A 15,252-nucleotide genomic window follows, 5' to 3' on the forward strand; every position below is an offset into this window, starting at 1 on the left:
GGGAGCCGGAACTCGGGCGCCCCGCGCTCGGCGTTCGCTCCGATAGGCTCAGGTTCTTAGAAGCACCCAGGCGCAGAACCCTAGCAATCTGTTTGCAAGCCACAGGCGAATTGTAGCCTGGAATTACCTGATCTATGGCTGAATGAGTTGCGGTCAGTCGAAAACAGGGGACGTGACGTCAGTTTACCAAGATGGTGGCTGCTGGCCTCCTCTGTGGACTGACCGGTGTGTAGAACCGAGCAGGACCGCTTCCTTACCCCGTCTGGAACCCAGAATTCAGCCCTGAGTACGGTGCTTGCGCGGCTGGCAGAAACTGCAGCGCTGTAACCCTGCGTCTCTATCCCAGCGCACACTGCAGACTCTAGCCGCGGGGCGATTTGCTGAATAAGCAGTTACCCTCCGTGCGACAAACCTCTCGCGTTTGAGTCCCCGTAGCCGATCCTCGTGCGATGGAAATCCTTCCTCCAGGTTCCGGAGCACCCCACTATTGCTGGAAATTCCTAACAAGATATCCTTTAGCCGTCCTGACTTGTCATACTCCCACACAGTGAAGCAGCACACGGGGGTAATGCACTCCCCTCGCCGCCATCTTCCAAATCCCTCTTTTGTTTATTCTTGACATTAACAAACAGAAGGGGGATGAAACTCAGGAAATTACAGAAGGAAAGAATAGATCACATAAATAGAATAGTCCAGAGAAGGTCTTAAAATAATACCTATTAAGAGCAAAAACTGGGCTGCCCTTCTATTTGTAGCTTCTTTTATAAGTGCTTTAAATGATAAGCAGAAAAGGTTTAAAAACTGAATACTTTTATCAGTCATAATAATCAACAAATCAATAGGTTTCTTACTCCATAAATGAATCTCTGGTTAAACTGCTGCATTGCTCCTTGAAGTTGACTACGTTGTAGCTGCCACTGTTCGTAGTTCCGGACAGATTCCAATGTTGGCCTCTGCCATGTTGTTGTTCTTGTGAAATGGTCAACATAATAAATGCGTCCCATATTGTCAACTCGCCGTTCCCAGCTAAATCAGAACAAAAATAAATTTCAGCAAATATTTGTAAAACAGATACAAGATTTTACCTTGAGAAAATATTGATTTTCCTGAATTCTTTCATATATTTTAAAGTAGTCTACAAGTAAACATAAAAGGAATGCTTCTAAAGGTTTAATTCTAAAAAAATTCTTAAAATTTATTAGTATTTTATTTATATATTTTTAGTTGTAGATGGACACAATACCTTTCTTTTATTTATTCATTTATTTTTATATGGTGCTAAGGATGGAACCCAGTGGCTCACACATGCTAGGCAAGTGCTCTGCCAATGAGCTACAACCCAGCAAAATGCAAGGTATATTGAGGCTGGGATTGTGGCTCAGAGGTAGCACACTTGCCTAGCATGTGTGAGGCACTGGATTCCATTCGCAGCACCGCAAATAAATAAATAAATAAAGGTCTATCAACAATTAAAAAAAAAAAATTATATATATATATATATATTTAAAAAACGCAAGGCATATTCAGTGAGTAAGTCTCAAAGAGTCATTAAAAAAAAGTTCATTTTTTTTGCCAGAGAAATTTTACTGTTGTAATCACAAAAGAGACATGATTATATAGAGCTTTTCAAAGGTATCAAAAGGCACTTAGACACAGAATACAACTGATTTTTTTTTTTACTTATATTTAATCAAGTTAATATTGATAGAGTAAATTGGTTTCTACCTCCATGGTTGTTTAGGTTTGTCTTTCAATATTCTAATATTATAAATAACAAGATAATAAATAACCGTGATACAGCAAAATTTTTTCTTCTTTCGAATTATTTCTCTATGATAAATTTCCTAGGGAAAATTACTAAGGTTGCAGAGCTTCCTATAAGAAATTTACACTATACCAGCAGTGTTAGGAGGTAAAATTTCTCACACTTGACATTATCTGCTAATTTAATAAGCAAAATAGTACCTTTGAGATGTGCATTTCTTTAAAACTGCTAGCAAGGTTAAATATTTTTTCATGTTTGGTATAGACTTTTCTCTGGATTAAAATATATTTTCTCTGGATTACAATATATTTTCTTCCAGTTAAGTGCTTAACATTGTGTGTTACTATATCCTTAACATTCTCAACTATTTTACAATTATTTAATTACTATCTGTTAAATTTTTATCTGATAGGGACTGTATCTTAATATATAAGAGTTGCAATTTTATTCTATATAAATAATTACTCTTGAAGAAACTAATCTTCTAAAGCTTTGTGGCTCTGAGCCAGGTAAACAGTTCAGACAGGAAAATTTGAAGAAAAATAACTATGAAATCTTTAGGTGGAAAATGGGTGAAAATAAAAATAATTCTCTGAATCAACTCTCTAGTTTTCTTCTTTCTAGTTAGCACCTACCACAGAACAAAGAGGACAGAGAAAGAACTGACAGGAAGAGGAAATATAGGAATGAAGGGAAGATTGAGTACAGGTATAATCCATACTTCTGAATGAACACACTTACCCAGGAGGTAGAGGTTCAGGTCTATCCCACGTTGTTCTTTTTTCAACATGATCTACATAATAAACTCGCCCATGCTGGTTCACTCTTTGCTCCCAACTTAAACACAAAATTAAAAAGATTGGTAGGTAGGGCACTTGTGTGAGTAAGTTTGGCTTTTCAATGCTGTCACTGCCTTTTGCCCTTAAATGACCATTTTATAGAACTGAGGAAAATAAGCATGTTAGTTGTTAAAGAAATATGATAGAAATAAAATAAAGTCAAAAAATGACATTTTCTGAGGGTGGCATATAATAGATGAGATTTATTCTACATACGTGTCTGCTCTAGAAGAGGACTTGTTTTTCTCTGTTTTTTGTTTGTGGCTCAATGGTTGTGAGCCACAACCCCAGCCCTAATTTTGCATTTTATTTAGAGATAGGGTCTTACTAAGTTGCTTAGTGCCTCATTTTTGCTGAGGCTGGCTTTGAACTCATGATTTTCCTGCCTCAGCCTCCCAAATCGCTGGGATTACAGGCGTGCGCCACTGCACCCTGCTAGACTTGTCTTTCTCAAGAAGCTGGAGGTCGGACTATTTAGACAAAAGTCACTCTCAATCTGATCAGGTTATACTCAGGACCTGAGTGAAAAAGAATGCTATGATTAATGTTATGAAATCTTTCATGTTTGGTACAGACTTCAATTAAAGAAAAAAAAATCATCTACTTTTCCTTGAATAAAAGTAGCAAATTTCTAATGTGGTGAGCTTTTTAAAATTCCAGACTCCACCAAAATCTGTAACAATTGCTTAAAGACAGTTACTGAAAAAAATGTAGCATTATTTTCTTTATTAATGAGACACGCAAGATCCTAAAGAAAATAAATGTTAACCAAAAAAAGTTACTTACCCAGGTGGTAGGGGAGCTTGAGTTACAGGATTCAATGGCCTAGGACCTGAGCCTCCAGATATAGTAAGAGGAATTATTAATCCAGATGTTGCTCCTTCAGATGTATTTGTATTTGTTGGTGGCAGAGAACCTGTACTAGATCCATCACTTTCAGAAGTGGTAGATGGTGAACCATTGACAGATGCTACAGAAGATTTAGGAAAAAATAGGAAAAGAATACTCTCTTAATTTAAATATCAGGATAAAATTTTAGTTCAAAAAATAAAAAGGTATTTGACAAAATATTAAGATTCAGGTACACAGGTGAAAATTACTTGAAGAAAATAATGAGAACTAGACAATGTTGCCCCTTAAAAGCCTTGTTTATAACTTCTTTTTAAAAAAAAAAATTTTATAGTTGTAGATGGACAGAATGCCTTTATTTTATTGCTTATTTTTATGTGGTGCTGAGGATCGAACCCAGTGCCTCATGCATGCTAGGCAAGCACTCTGCCACTGAGCTACAGCCCCAGCCCCTTGTTTATAACTTCTTAACTCCCATCAACCCTGTCTCATTATTAATTACAAGACATAGATTCTGACTTCATAAAATCAAAAGAAATAAAAATATTTACTTATTTACTTGGCAGAGTGCTCTACCACTGAACTACATCCCAAGCCTTTTCTTTTTATTTGTATTTTGAGACAGTGTCTTTCTAAGTTGCTGAACTTGAACTTGTGAACCTCCTGCTTCAGGCTTCTGAGTAGCTGGAATTACAGGCATGTCACCAATGCACATAATAGGCAAGTGCTCCACCAATTAAATAGAATCATCTAGAAAAGCATTAATATTCCTTGGTATTATAAGTTTGTTTAGTAATTCTCTAGATCCTTAACTGTCTTTTCTATAATACCATTACAGATTAGCGATTACTTTTTTTAATGCTAGCTGTAAAATGAATGATCTGATAAACAATAGTATTCTTACAAATTTTTATCTGGGGTTGGGGGTACTAGGGATTGAACCCAGGGGTGCTTTACCACTGATTTATATCCATAGCCCTTTGCACTTTTTATTTTAAGAGAGGGTGCCACTAAGTTGTTTAGGGTCTTGCTAAGTTGCTTAGGCTTTGAACTTGAAATCCTCCTTCAGCCTCCCAAGTGGCTGGGATTATAGGCATGTGCCATTGATCTGGTTTACTAATGTTAAAAAAAAAAAACAAAAACAAACAACAAAAAAAAACATTTATTTTTTAGTTGTAGGTTGACACAATACCTTTATTTTATTTTATTTTTTAATGTGGTGCTGAGGATCAAACCCAGTGCCTCACACATATTAGGCAAGTGTTCTACCTCTGAGCCACAACCCCAGCCCTACAAATATTTTTGAGCACTTACTACATTTTCAAGAAATATTTGTTGACAAAGCAATTTCTGGAGAAAATTATCAATATTATAACAAAAGGCATATCACTTTAAAGACCTGGATTATATTGTTAATATAACTATCTATGAAGAAAGGGATGACATAATCGAACACAAACTCATTTAATGAAATGATTTGTGGATAACCAATTTACTTTTCTAACAATATTTGGTTTATTATTTTGCATTCCCTACCCATGCTGTAGCAGAGGGAAATAATTAAAGATGATATTAAAGATAGATCTATAGATATTTATATCGTTACTATATGAAATATGTTCATTTGTATTTTCACCTTAAAATCTGATTATCATTTACCTTTGTTGGGTTACTTGCCATTTATGAATTGTCCCATTAAAGGATAGAGGGTACAACCAACCAGATCCTTGACTGTAAAACATGTTTATAGACAGACATGTTGGCACAAACCTATAATCCCATCTACTCAAAGGAGGTTTAGGCATGAGAATTGCACGTGTGAGGCCACCCTGGGCAACTTAGCAAGACCTTCTCCTAAAATAAAAAATAAAAAGGGCTGGGGATATATAGCCCAGTGATTAAGTGCCCTTGATTCAAGCCCCAATACCAGGGGATTTACAAAAAAAAAAAAAAAAAAGACATACTTAGTCACAGTTACAAAAGTTCAACCAACTGTCCATACTTTATACTGTGCACATATGATTTTTATTCTCTACACAGCACTTAGTAACATCACTCCTGGAAGAAAAACTTAAGGAAAAGGTACTTCTTGGTTACATATAGAAAGATCACACTTGGCCAAAATCATAAATGTAAAAAGGTAGCCAAGTAACTAACCTAAAAGATCTTCAAAATTTACCTGAGGATCAACTCCCAATTAGAACATACTTTACAAAAAAAAGTATTTAGATCTAGAATACACACCTGGTCTACGTGGGGTGGGTGGAGGTGGTCGTGAAGGTCTTGGAGGTCTAGAAGGTTTAAAACCACCATTTGAAAGTGATGGAGAATTGTTCCCATTGACCCTTCTATTTTCACCAGACCCTCCATCCTCAGGGTCATCTGAACCACTTGTGTTCACTCTGGGTGGGGAGGGTAAAGAAGGAAAGGAGGAGAAGCAATTTAAAAATCAGCTTGGAATCTACTTGGTCTTGCAATAATCTAAGGCACTAACCTGAGTTTTTTCAAACAGCCTGTTTTCCTAGCTTATTAATCTAAAATCACATTCTTTTCTGCAGCTTTTGAGTGTTAATACTCCATCTTTAAAAAATTTTTTTTCAACTTCTGTTGTTTGTAATCTTGTATTTCTACTTCTAATCATCTCTTCTTTAATTTTTCTTCTTCCTCCCACTCACTAAATATACACTGCTATGATTCTGTTCTTTCCCTCCTTTTTCTTCTCCAGATTTGCCCCTAGGATCTCAAATTACATGATTTCCACAATTATCTATGAGAATGATTCCCAAATCAGAATTTCTTGTTTTTTTCTCACGCCCATTCCGGTATCAAATTATCAACTAAACACAAATCTAGAATAACTCTCCAATCCAAAAGGAAGAGAACTGCCTCCTATCCTCCCAGATAATTTTAATTTTCTTTTTCCTATGACTCTTGACACAGGTACTTAGGAAGCTGAAGCAGGAGGATCTCAAATTCAAGGGCAGCCTAGGAAATCTAGCAAGACCCTGTCTCAAAATAAAATTTAAAAAGGGATAGGGATGTAGCTCAGCAATAGGCTCTATGTAAGGTCCTGGTTTCAATTCTTAGTATTGGAAAAAAAAGTTTTCTTGTGATCTACAGATATATTTATGTAATTTTTATTTTAGTTTTTTAATTTTGGCACCAGGGATTGAACCCAGAGGCGTTCAACCACTGAGCCATATCTCCAGCCTTTTTTGTTTTACTTTCAGATAGGGTCTCGCTGAGTTAGTTAGGGCCTCGCTGAGTTGTGGAGGCTGGTTTTGAACTTGCAACTCTCCTGCCTCAGCCTCCCAAGCAGTTGGGATTACACCATGCCTGGCTATTTATGTAATTTTAAAAACCTTTTCTATTGCTTTTTCTGGCAAGGAGTTACTACTATTCCTAAATATTCTACCTCTTGGCTGGGGATGTGGCTCAGTGGTAGAGTGCCTGCCTACCATGTGTGCCAGGCTCTGGGTTTGATCCTCAGCACAGCAAAAAGAAAAAAAAAAAATACATCCACTTCTACTGATATTAGTATAGGACACGATTCTTGTCAGAAATGAATCTATAAAGGTAGATTTCTATTTAGTAACTACTTTATAAACTTTGGTTTTCCTAACCTTGGTAAATTGAAATAAAAAATATTTCATTATGAAAATTTCTATATATCACAAAAGTAGAAAGACTAATGCAACAAACTCCCATGTACCCATCAATCCAGCTTCAACATTTTGTTCTATTGCTTCACCTATCTTCCTTTGCAGCATGTGACACAAAAGCATCACCTTATTCTAGATAATTTCCCCTTATGATCTGTGATGATACTTATCTGGTTCTCCCATTCTGACTACTCTCTGTTTCATCTTCTTCTCGCCCACTGCGTAACCAATTTGTGAAAAACAAAGATTCCAAAGGAATTTTATAATCACTGCACACTGTATTTAAGATATGTTGCTTACAGCTTTAAGAGTAGGGTCATTTCCTTTCCTAATTTTTCTCCCATTATCAGTTTCCAGAATAACTAATGAACAAAGTTTGTTAAATCAATTAACATGATCCAAGGTTTTCAACACATCGTATGCCCAAACCTACAGTCAGACAGACATAAAAAAGTACTGAACCTAGGCTAATAGCAAACAGATGGTACAAGTCTCTGCCCCTTCTAATGATGGCCCACAAGATACCACACAGCTAGTGATGACTTTCACACATTTGCAGAATTCCTACTCCAGCTTTCCTGGGACAAAAAAAAAAGCCTAGTGGCTGACTGATAACCCTGGGATTCAGAACTCCTGCCTTTTGAAGGTATCAATCTATTCACTTTCTTCAAACTAAAGGAAATAAACAATTTGTTTATCTCTGGCCTCCCCTAGACAGCTGCAATCAGATAAACTATGCAATATTTCACAAATATTTCCTTTCTTCCCTTGAATCTTGAACCCTTTTCGACATCATTCTTATATCAGTGTGAACCTGAAGTTTTAATGAATCTACATTAATTTTCCCTCTATCCTTCCTTCTGCATTCTGTGGTAGGCAATCAGTGAACTCTTACCTCGTTTCATCCTTGGATCTGGAGCCATCATCATTCTGTGAAGTACCTTTAACATCAATAAAATTTAAATAGAAAGTAAATTTCAAGACAGTAGATTTTGATGTTCTTTTTCTAAATATGCCATGTGAGCAAAGCCTTTTATTACATCATTTTAGTACAGAACTAACTCCATGAGTTTTTTGCTTTCGTTTTTGGTGAGTGCCTTGTGCATACTAGGCAAGCACTGTACTAACTCCATGAGTTTTTTGCTTTTGTTTTTGGTGAGTGCCTTGTGCATACTAGGCAAGCACTGTACTACTGAGCTATATCCCTAGCCCCAACACCAGTTTTGAAGGAAAATATAATAGGTGTTCATATGATTGAAAGACGTTTTACCAAAATTTTATACAGATGTTCATCATTATGTGTAACAGATATTAACAGTGAAGGTATATTTCTCATGAACTATGTCTGCCTTTTTTGAAATATATACTTGACTCCAATTCAAACCTAGTATTTAGCCATCTCTTGTATCTCAAATACCTCAAGAAAAGCACACTGATCACAGTAGGATGATTCATAAACAAGATTCTGAAAATAGAAAACCAGTACAACTTCTATCTCATGCAGGGCCCTGGAGAAGAACTTCAAAAATAGGAAAGGCATAGATAAGTTTCAAAGTAGACAAAATGAATGCCATGATGTCCATGTTTTGTTCCCATTTTATGTGTGGAAAATATACCCAGAATTCTGTCAGGGCTCATGTACTTCAAGTGCTAGAGGTAGGCTCAATGATAGCAGAATGCAGACAGTGAAGAAGGAGAAATAAACTATAAAATGTAGAAACAAGAAATCAGGTTCAACAATTTGGGTCCAACTGGTGAAGAACAATACTCCCTAGATGAAATCATGTAAAATTACTACATTACACTAGAGTATATTAATGGATTAATTAATTAAAAGATGCTGAGTCACAACCACATTATACCATTTTGAGCGAGGTTGGCAAGTATCTAATTCAGCCTAGAAATATAAATTTTAGGGCTGGGGGTGTACATTACTGGTAGAGAGCTCACCTAGCACATATAAGGCACCACTGGGTTCCATCATCAGCACCGCAAAGAAAGAAAGAAAGGAAGAAAGGAAGGAAGGTATTGTGTCCGTCTACAACTAAAAAAAAATTTTTTTTAAAGAAATATTTTTATATTATCCCCAGTATTCCCTAAAATGGCTAATAAATGGGACATCAGTAAGAAATCAGTCAACCAGTATTTTGCTCCTCTCAAAATCAAGATAATCACCTAGAATAACCTATTTAAATGTACAAATAACTGCTACTTCAAAACTTCCTCATTTATTACAGTGAAGCATAGTTAACTACAGGTTCTAATGCCAAACTGTGTGAATTTGTATCCTAGATTCACCATGTACTAACTCTGTGACCTTAAAAAAAAGTATATTTGGCTTTTCTTTGCCTTTTTTTTCATGTATAACATGGGGATAGCGCTGGGGATGTGGCTCAGTGGGAAAACACTTGCCTAGCATGCACAAAGCTGTGGGTTCAATCCCCAGCACTGCAAAAAATAAAAAATAAAATAAAATGGGGATAATGATGACACCTACATTATAGTGTAGACATGAGCATTAAACATATATACATTTAGAATAGTATTAGCACATAAGCAATAACTTATCAAAATTTGTATCTCATTAGCCAAGTTTTTAAAAATTTAATAAAAATGGCCCTTGTCATTTCACTTCAATATGGGGGTAAACCATAACTACTGCATTTTGACATATTATACATACATGGAATATAACATATTCTAATAAGGATCCCATTCTTGCAATTGAACATGATGTGAAGTTTTAATGTACAGTTCTGGATCCTGGATAAAGCAGTGTAACACATTGTCCTTATTTCCTGGATGCCTAGCAATCTCAAAAACAAATAAACAAAAAAACTAAACTGATGTATCAGATGCAGTAAGCAANTAAACAAAATAAAGATATTGTGTCCATCTACAAACAAATATATTTTTAAAATAAATAAATAAAAATTAATGAGAAATGAGAAACAATTAAAAACGAACATCTGTAATTCTACTCCTAGATCTATACCCAAGAGAAATGAAAACATATGCCCATACAGAAACTTGTACCAAAATGTTAATAGCAGCATTATATACAAATAAACATAGCCAAAGGGAAAAAAGCTAAATGTCCATCAATGGATGAATAAACAGATACACACAACAGAATATTAAATATATATACATATACATAAAAAGAAAATACTAATCATGATACAACTCAGAACTTAAAATTCTCATACTAAGAATCCATTCATGAAAAGTCAATTATAGTTCCTTACTACAACAGGCAAATCCATAGAGACTTCTAGAAAGCAAGTTGGTACCAGAGGTTAGAGGAAGAAGTGAATTAATTCTTTTTCTGAGATTCTAGTTTTGAAACATTGTAGTATTGTAGTATTGTGAATGCACTACCACTGAACTGTATACTTCACAATGGTTAACTGTATGACAAAGAATCAAAATTAAAAAGGAACGGAACATATACATTTAGAACCATATTCTAAAACCTATTCCTAAATACACCTGAAGTTGGGCTGGGGCTGGGGCTGGGGCTCAGCAGTAGAGCACTCATCTTGCATGTGTGAGGCCCTGGGTTGGATCATCAGCACCACATAAAGATGCATAAAATAAAGGTATTATGTCCACCTACAAGTAAATATATATATATATATATATATATATACAAATATAAATATAAATATATAATAAATACACCTGAAGCATACATGGCAAAGAATAAAGATCTTCACAAGAATATGTTCCTATTCTATAATCATGAATTTTAAAATAAAATGGATTTTTCTTTCTCTTTAGGAAAAAAAAAAAAAGATAAATAAGAAGTTCATATGTGAGCTCTTACAGATACAAACAACTGCCCACAATCTGTTAATTTAGATATCAGGGCTACAAAAATAAGCAAATTAATAAAAGACCTCTTCCTATAGACTCATAAAAACAGATTAATTCTATACTTAAGTGGAGGAAAACACTAGGACAAATTATGTGGGTACTTTCCAAAATAGGGAAACAAGAAAAAATATCAATGGAAAGATAATAGAGATTCTTAGTGGGATATGAAACATTTTTCAGGGTTGGGGAACAGGGGAACACATAAAGCTCTCTAGTTTTTAAAGACAGCTTAAAGTAGGAAGAAAAGGGAAAAAAATGCTGAGTAAGTTTTGGTTTACTTGTAAAAGGTTTACTTATAAAACTGCCATTTTAAGAAGTTTATCCACCAAAAAGAAAGAACTAAAAATTTGTTTTTAAGTACCAAAAGAGAGAATATCATCACATTGAAAAAAATCCAAGCAGAGCCTGTTCATGCCTATAATCCCAGCTACTCAGGACATTGAGGCAGGAGGATTACAAATTTGAGGCCATTTGAGGCCATCCTTGGTAATTTAGCAAGACCCATCTTCCTCCCACAAAAAAGGCCCGGGACTATAGATCAGCGGTAGAGCTCTTAGCTAGCATGTTCAAGGTCCTGGGTTCAAGTCAGAGATGGGTTGAGAAAGGGAAAGAGAAAGAGAGAGAGAAAGAAAGGGAAGGAGGGAAGGAAGAAGAAAGTAAAGAGAGAGGGAGAAATGCAGGCAGAAAGAAAGAATGAGGGCTGGGGATGTGGCTCAAGTGGTAGAGCGCTCGCCTGGCATGCATACGGCCCGGGTTCAATTCTCAGCACCACATACAAACAAAGATGTTGTGTCTGCTGAAAACTAAAAAATAAATATTAAAAAAATTCTCTCTCTCTCTCTCTCTCTCTCTCTCTCTCGGAAAAAAAAAAAAGAAAGAATGAAAGATTTAACCTAATCTTCACATTATAACTGAATATACAGCTAGTTATTATTTGGTGACATTTAATACCAAAATTCAGGCAATGATTTGCTTTTATAAATATTTAAAAATACACTGAAGAGCTGGGGATGTAGGTCAGTAGTATAATATTTATCTGGCATACTCAAGGCCCAGGATTTGATCCCCAACAATAACATACAATAATAATAAGTAAAAAATGGGGAATATTAAATCTGCCAGAATAGATCCCTCTCTCCCTTCCTTCCATACTGGGGATTTAACCCAAGGGCACTCTACCACTATGCTACACCCCAGACCTTTTATTTTAACAAGGTTTTACTAAATTGTCCATTCTGGCCTCAAATGGTTGTCATACAGTTAACCATTGTAAAAAATCCTCCCACGTCAGCCTCCAACCTCTCATGTGCCACTGAGCCGGGCTAAGGAGATTTCTTGTAAGAACCATCCTATGTGTTCTTTCTCAAAACAATTGTAAATAAGCATGGTCAAGAAAAAAACCCTAAAAATCTATAACATTTGAAAAATTATCAGAATATAAAAATAAATCACCTCACTTCAGTTCTTATAAAATCAAACAATGCCCCATGCCAAAGATTTAATTTTTTAAAAATTACATTTTAGTTGTAGATGGACACAATACCTTTATTTATTATATTTATGTGATGCTGAGGATCAAACCCAGTGTCTCACATGTGCTAAGCAAGTGCTCTACCACTGAGCCAATACCCTAGCCACCCCCAAATTTAATTTTAGTACTGGACTCTAATTTTCACTTTGGCCTGTAGTTAAAAGTTACAGAAATGGAGGTAATCAAAGGATATAGGCAGTTCTCACCATATATGCTTGTGGCCCTTACTGGATGTTTTTTCTTATAACAACTCACAGTTTGATTTTAACAACTAGATTTAAAGTCCCTAGGGTACCAGGTGCAGTGGTTCACATCTGTAATTCCAGCTACTCATGAGATTGAAAGAGAAAGACCACAAATTTGAGGCCAGCCTGAACAACTTAGCAAGACCCCGTTTCAAAATAAAATTGTAAACGTCTAGGGATGTAGTTTGATGGTGAGAGTGCTTGCTAGCTTGCATGAAGCCCTTGGTTCAATCCCAAATACCACAAATTAAAGTTCCTAGGATTTTAAGTAAGAAACAAAAGATGTATTTAAAAAGGCAGTAGCTAGGTACAGTGACACATACCTGCAATCCCAGAAACTTGGGAGCGTGAGGCAGAAGGATCACAATTTCAAGGCCAGTCTGGACAATTTAGCAAGACCCTCAGTAATCTAATGAGACTCTGTCTCAAAATTAAAAACAAAAGAGGACTGGGGATATAGCTCAGTGGTAAAATGCCCCTAGGTTTAATTCCCAGTAGAAAGGAAGGGGGAGGGGAGAAAAGGAAGAAGGAAGACAAAGCAGTATCAATAAATGTGTTTCAGTCTTGACTCTATAATATTAGGTTGTATGGGAGTGGAAATACTATTTAAACTCTCAGAGGCTCACTTCCCTTATCTGTAAAATGTAGGCAATGCTTTACAAAGTTGAGATGGTTAATAAGAATATGTCAGCACAGTTTCCCTAACTATGGTAATCACTCAACAAATGGCAGCTATGATATCTGGCATCTCCAGTTCTAAAATCCACTGTGACTTCCCAATTAAAACCTCTCTTTACTTCAAAGAACAAGTTAACTTCTCACTGTCAACTGCTTTCCTATTTGAGAGGAAAAATTACAATACAGAAATGTCTATGTATGTAGAAAAAAATGGAAAAACTGCGAAATACATATGCAGTTAAGATTCTACTGTGAAACATGAAGACCAACAAGCTTTACTTTTGCCTGCTTACTATTCTTCATAAAAATATGAATACTGATAAGCTTTACTTTTGCATTAATAATTGTTTCAACTACTAGGGGGAAAACTTATTAGGAAGCAATAAATACCGAGGTTTAGGGCAGTTTAACTATGAAATTTAACTTGTATTTTATCTTCCAGACTTTCAACTTACATAAAGAAAAATATTTCCTGTGAACACTAATCAATTAAAGTGTCAATTCTGAAGCAGTATAACCATTAGAAATTTCCATACGACTTCATTAACGTTAAAGAACGCAGTCTGGGGGTGCTGGGGTTGTGGCTCAGCAGTAGAGCACTAGCCTACCACATGAGAGGCCCTGGGTTCAATCCTCAGCACCACATAAAAATAAATAAATAAAATAAAGGTATTGGGTCAGACTACAACTAAACAATAAATATTAAACAAACAAATAAATAAACAAACAAACAAAAACAGTCTGGAAGATACCTCAGGACTATCTTGAAAGTCCTGCTACGAAAAAAACTGTGAGAGAGGACATAGGACATCCTCCACCGCAAGAATAAAAGCATTTGATAACCAAAATATGTTTTATAATCTAGTTCTACGTAAACAAAGATATCTAAGACAGATTAATCAAAGAAACCATTAATCTGCTCTCAGCCTTAGAGCCTCTCAAATTTATATTTCAAGTGAAAACAAACTTGGCAAATTACTAAGTGTCAGAAGTATCTGTTAGGAACTACTAGCATTTGCTATTAAAATGCTCAGGTGCCACCAGAAACTTCTTACATTGCTTATATTTATTCCCTTTTAACACAAACCAGAAAATCATAAATTATAAGATTTACCAACTTACATATAATAAATCAGTTTTGTGATTATAGTAACATGCAACTTACAGAAATAGAAAAGGAATGGCAAATGGATTGTACTGGCTGTCTGGAAGAACACTAAGAAGAACCTGGAGTCATTTTTTAAACTCAACCAGACAATGCTACAGAAAACAAACAATGTTTGCTACTAGGAATGGAGGAAATGAATATGTCATCAACCATACTATATTAACTACCCTCATTGGCATACAGAATAAATATTTAATAAATCAATTCACTACTCACAGGGCCAGCAGAGATTCAACTTTTATTCAACTAGCTTTCAAATTACAGAAAAATACAAATGCTTTTTACTTAAAGAAACAATGCAGTAGCTGGGCACAGTTGTACATGCCTATAATTCCAGAGACCTGGGAAGCTGAGACAGGAGGACAGTGAGTTCAAAGCCAGCCTCAGCAACTTAGTGAGACGGAGACCCTGCCTCAAAATAAAACATAAAAGGGGCTGGGAACGTAGCTTAGTGGTTAAGTGCCCTGGGGTTCAATCCTGAAAGAAAGAAAGAGAAAGAAAGAGGAAGGGGCTGGGGATGTGGCTCAAGCGGTAGCGCGCTTGCCTGGCATGCGTGCGGCCCGGGTTCGATCCTCAGCACCACATACAAACAAAGATGTTGTGTCCGCCGAAAACTAAAAATAAATATTTAAAAAA

General features: G+C 35.8%; 1 protein-coding gene across 4 annotated transcripts in view; it reads right to left on the reverse strand.

Annotated features, from left to right (window-relative positions):
• The window catches only part of Itch (itchy E3 ubiquitin protein ligase), a 137,051-nt gene that overhangs the window by 53,087 nt on the left and 68,712 nt on the right, over positions 1–15,252 (reverse strand). For 3 of the 4 annotated variants that reach the window (XM_048811095.1, XM_015481533.2, XM_015481527.2), the window contains 5 exons: positions 8,011–8,056; positions 5,698–5,855; positions 3,391–3,574; positions 2,507–2,602; positions 852–1,026 (listed from right to left, as the gene is read on the reverse strand). In XM_048811095.1, the coding sequence (XP_048667052.1) occupies positions 852–1,026; positions 2,507–2,602; positions 3,391–3,574; positions 5,698–5,855; positions 8,011–8,056 (659 nt within the window). The remainder of the gene's footprint in view (positions 1–851; positions 1,027–2,506; positions 2,603–3,390; positions 3,575–5,697; positions 5,856–8,010; positions 8,057–15,252) is intronic. The other variant, XM_048811094.1, reaches the window with a different exon arrangement.

Source organism: Marmota marmota, unplaced genomic scaffold (assembly GCF_001458135.2).
Source record: "Marmota marmota marmota unplaced genomic scaffold, marMar, whole genome shotgun sequence".
Taxonomy (NCBI): Eukaryota; Metazoa; Chordata; class Mammalia; order Rodentia; family Sciuridae; genus Marmota; species Marmota marmota.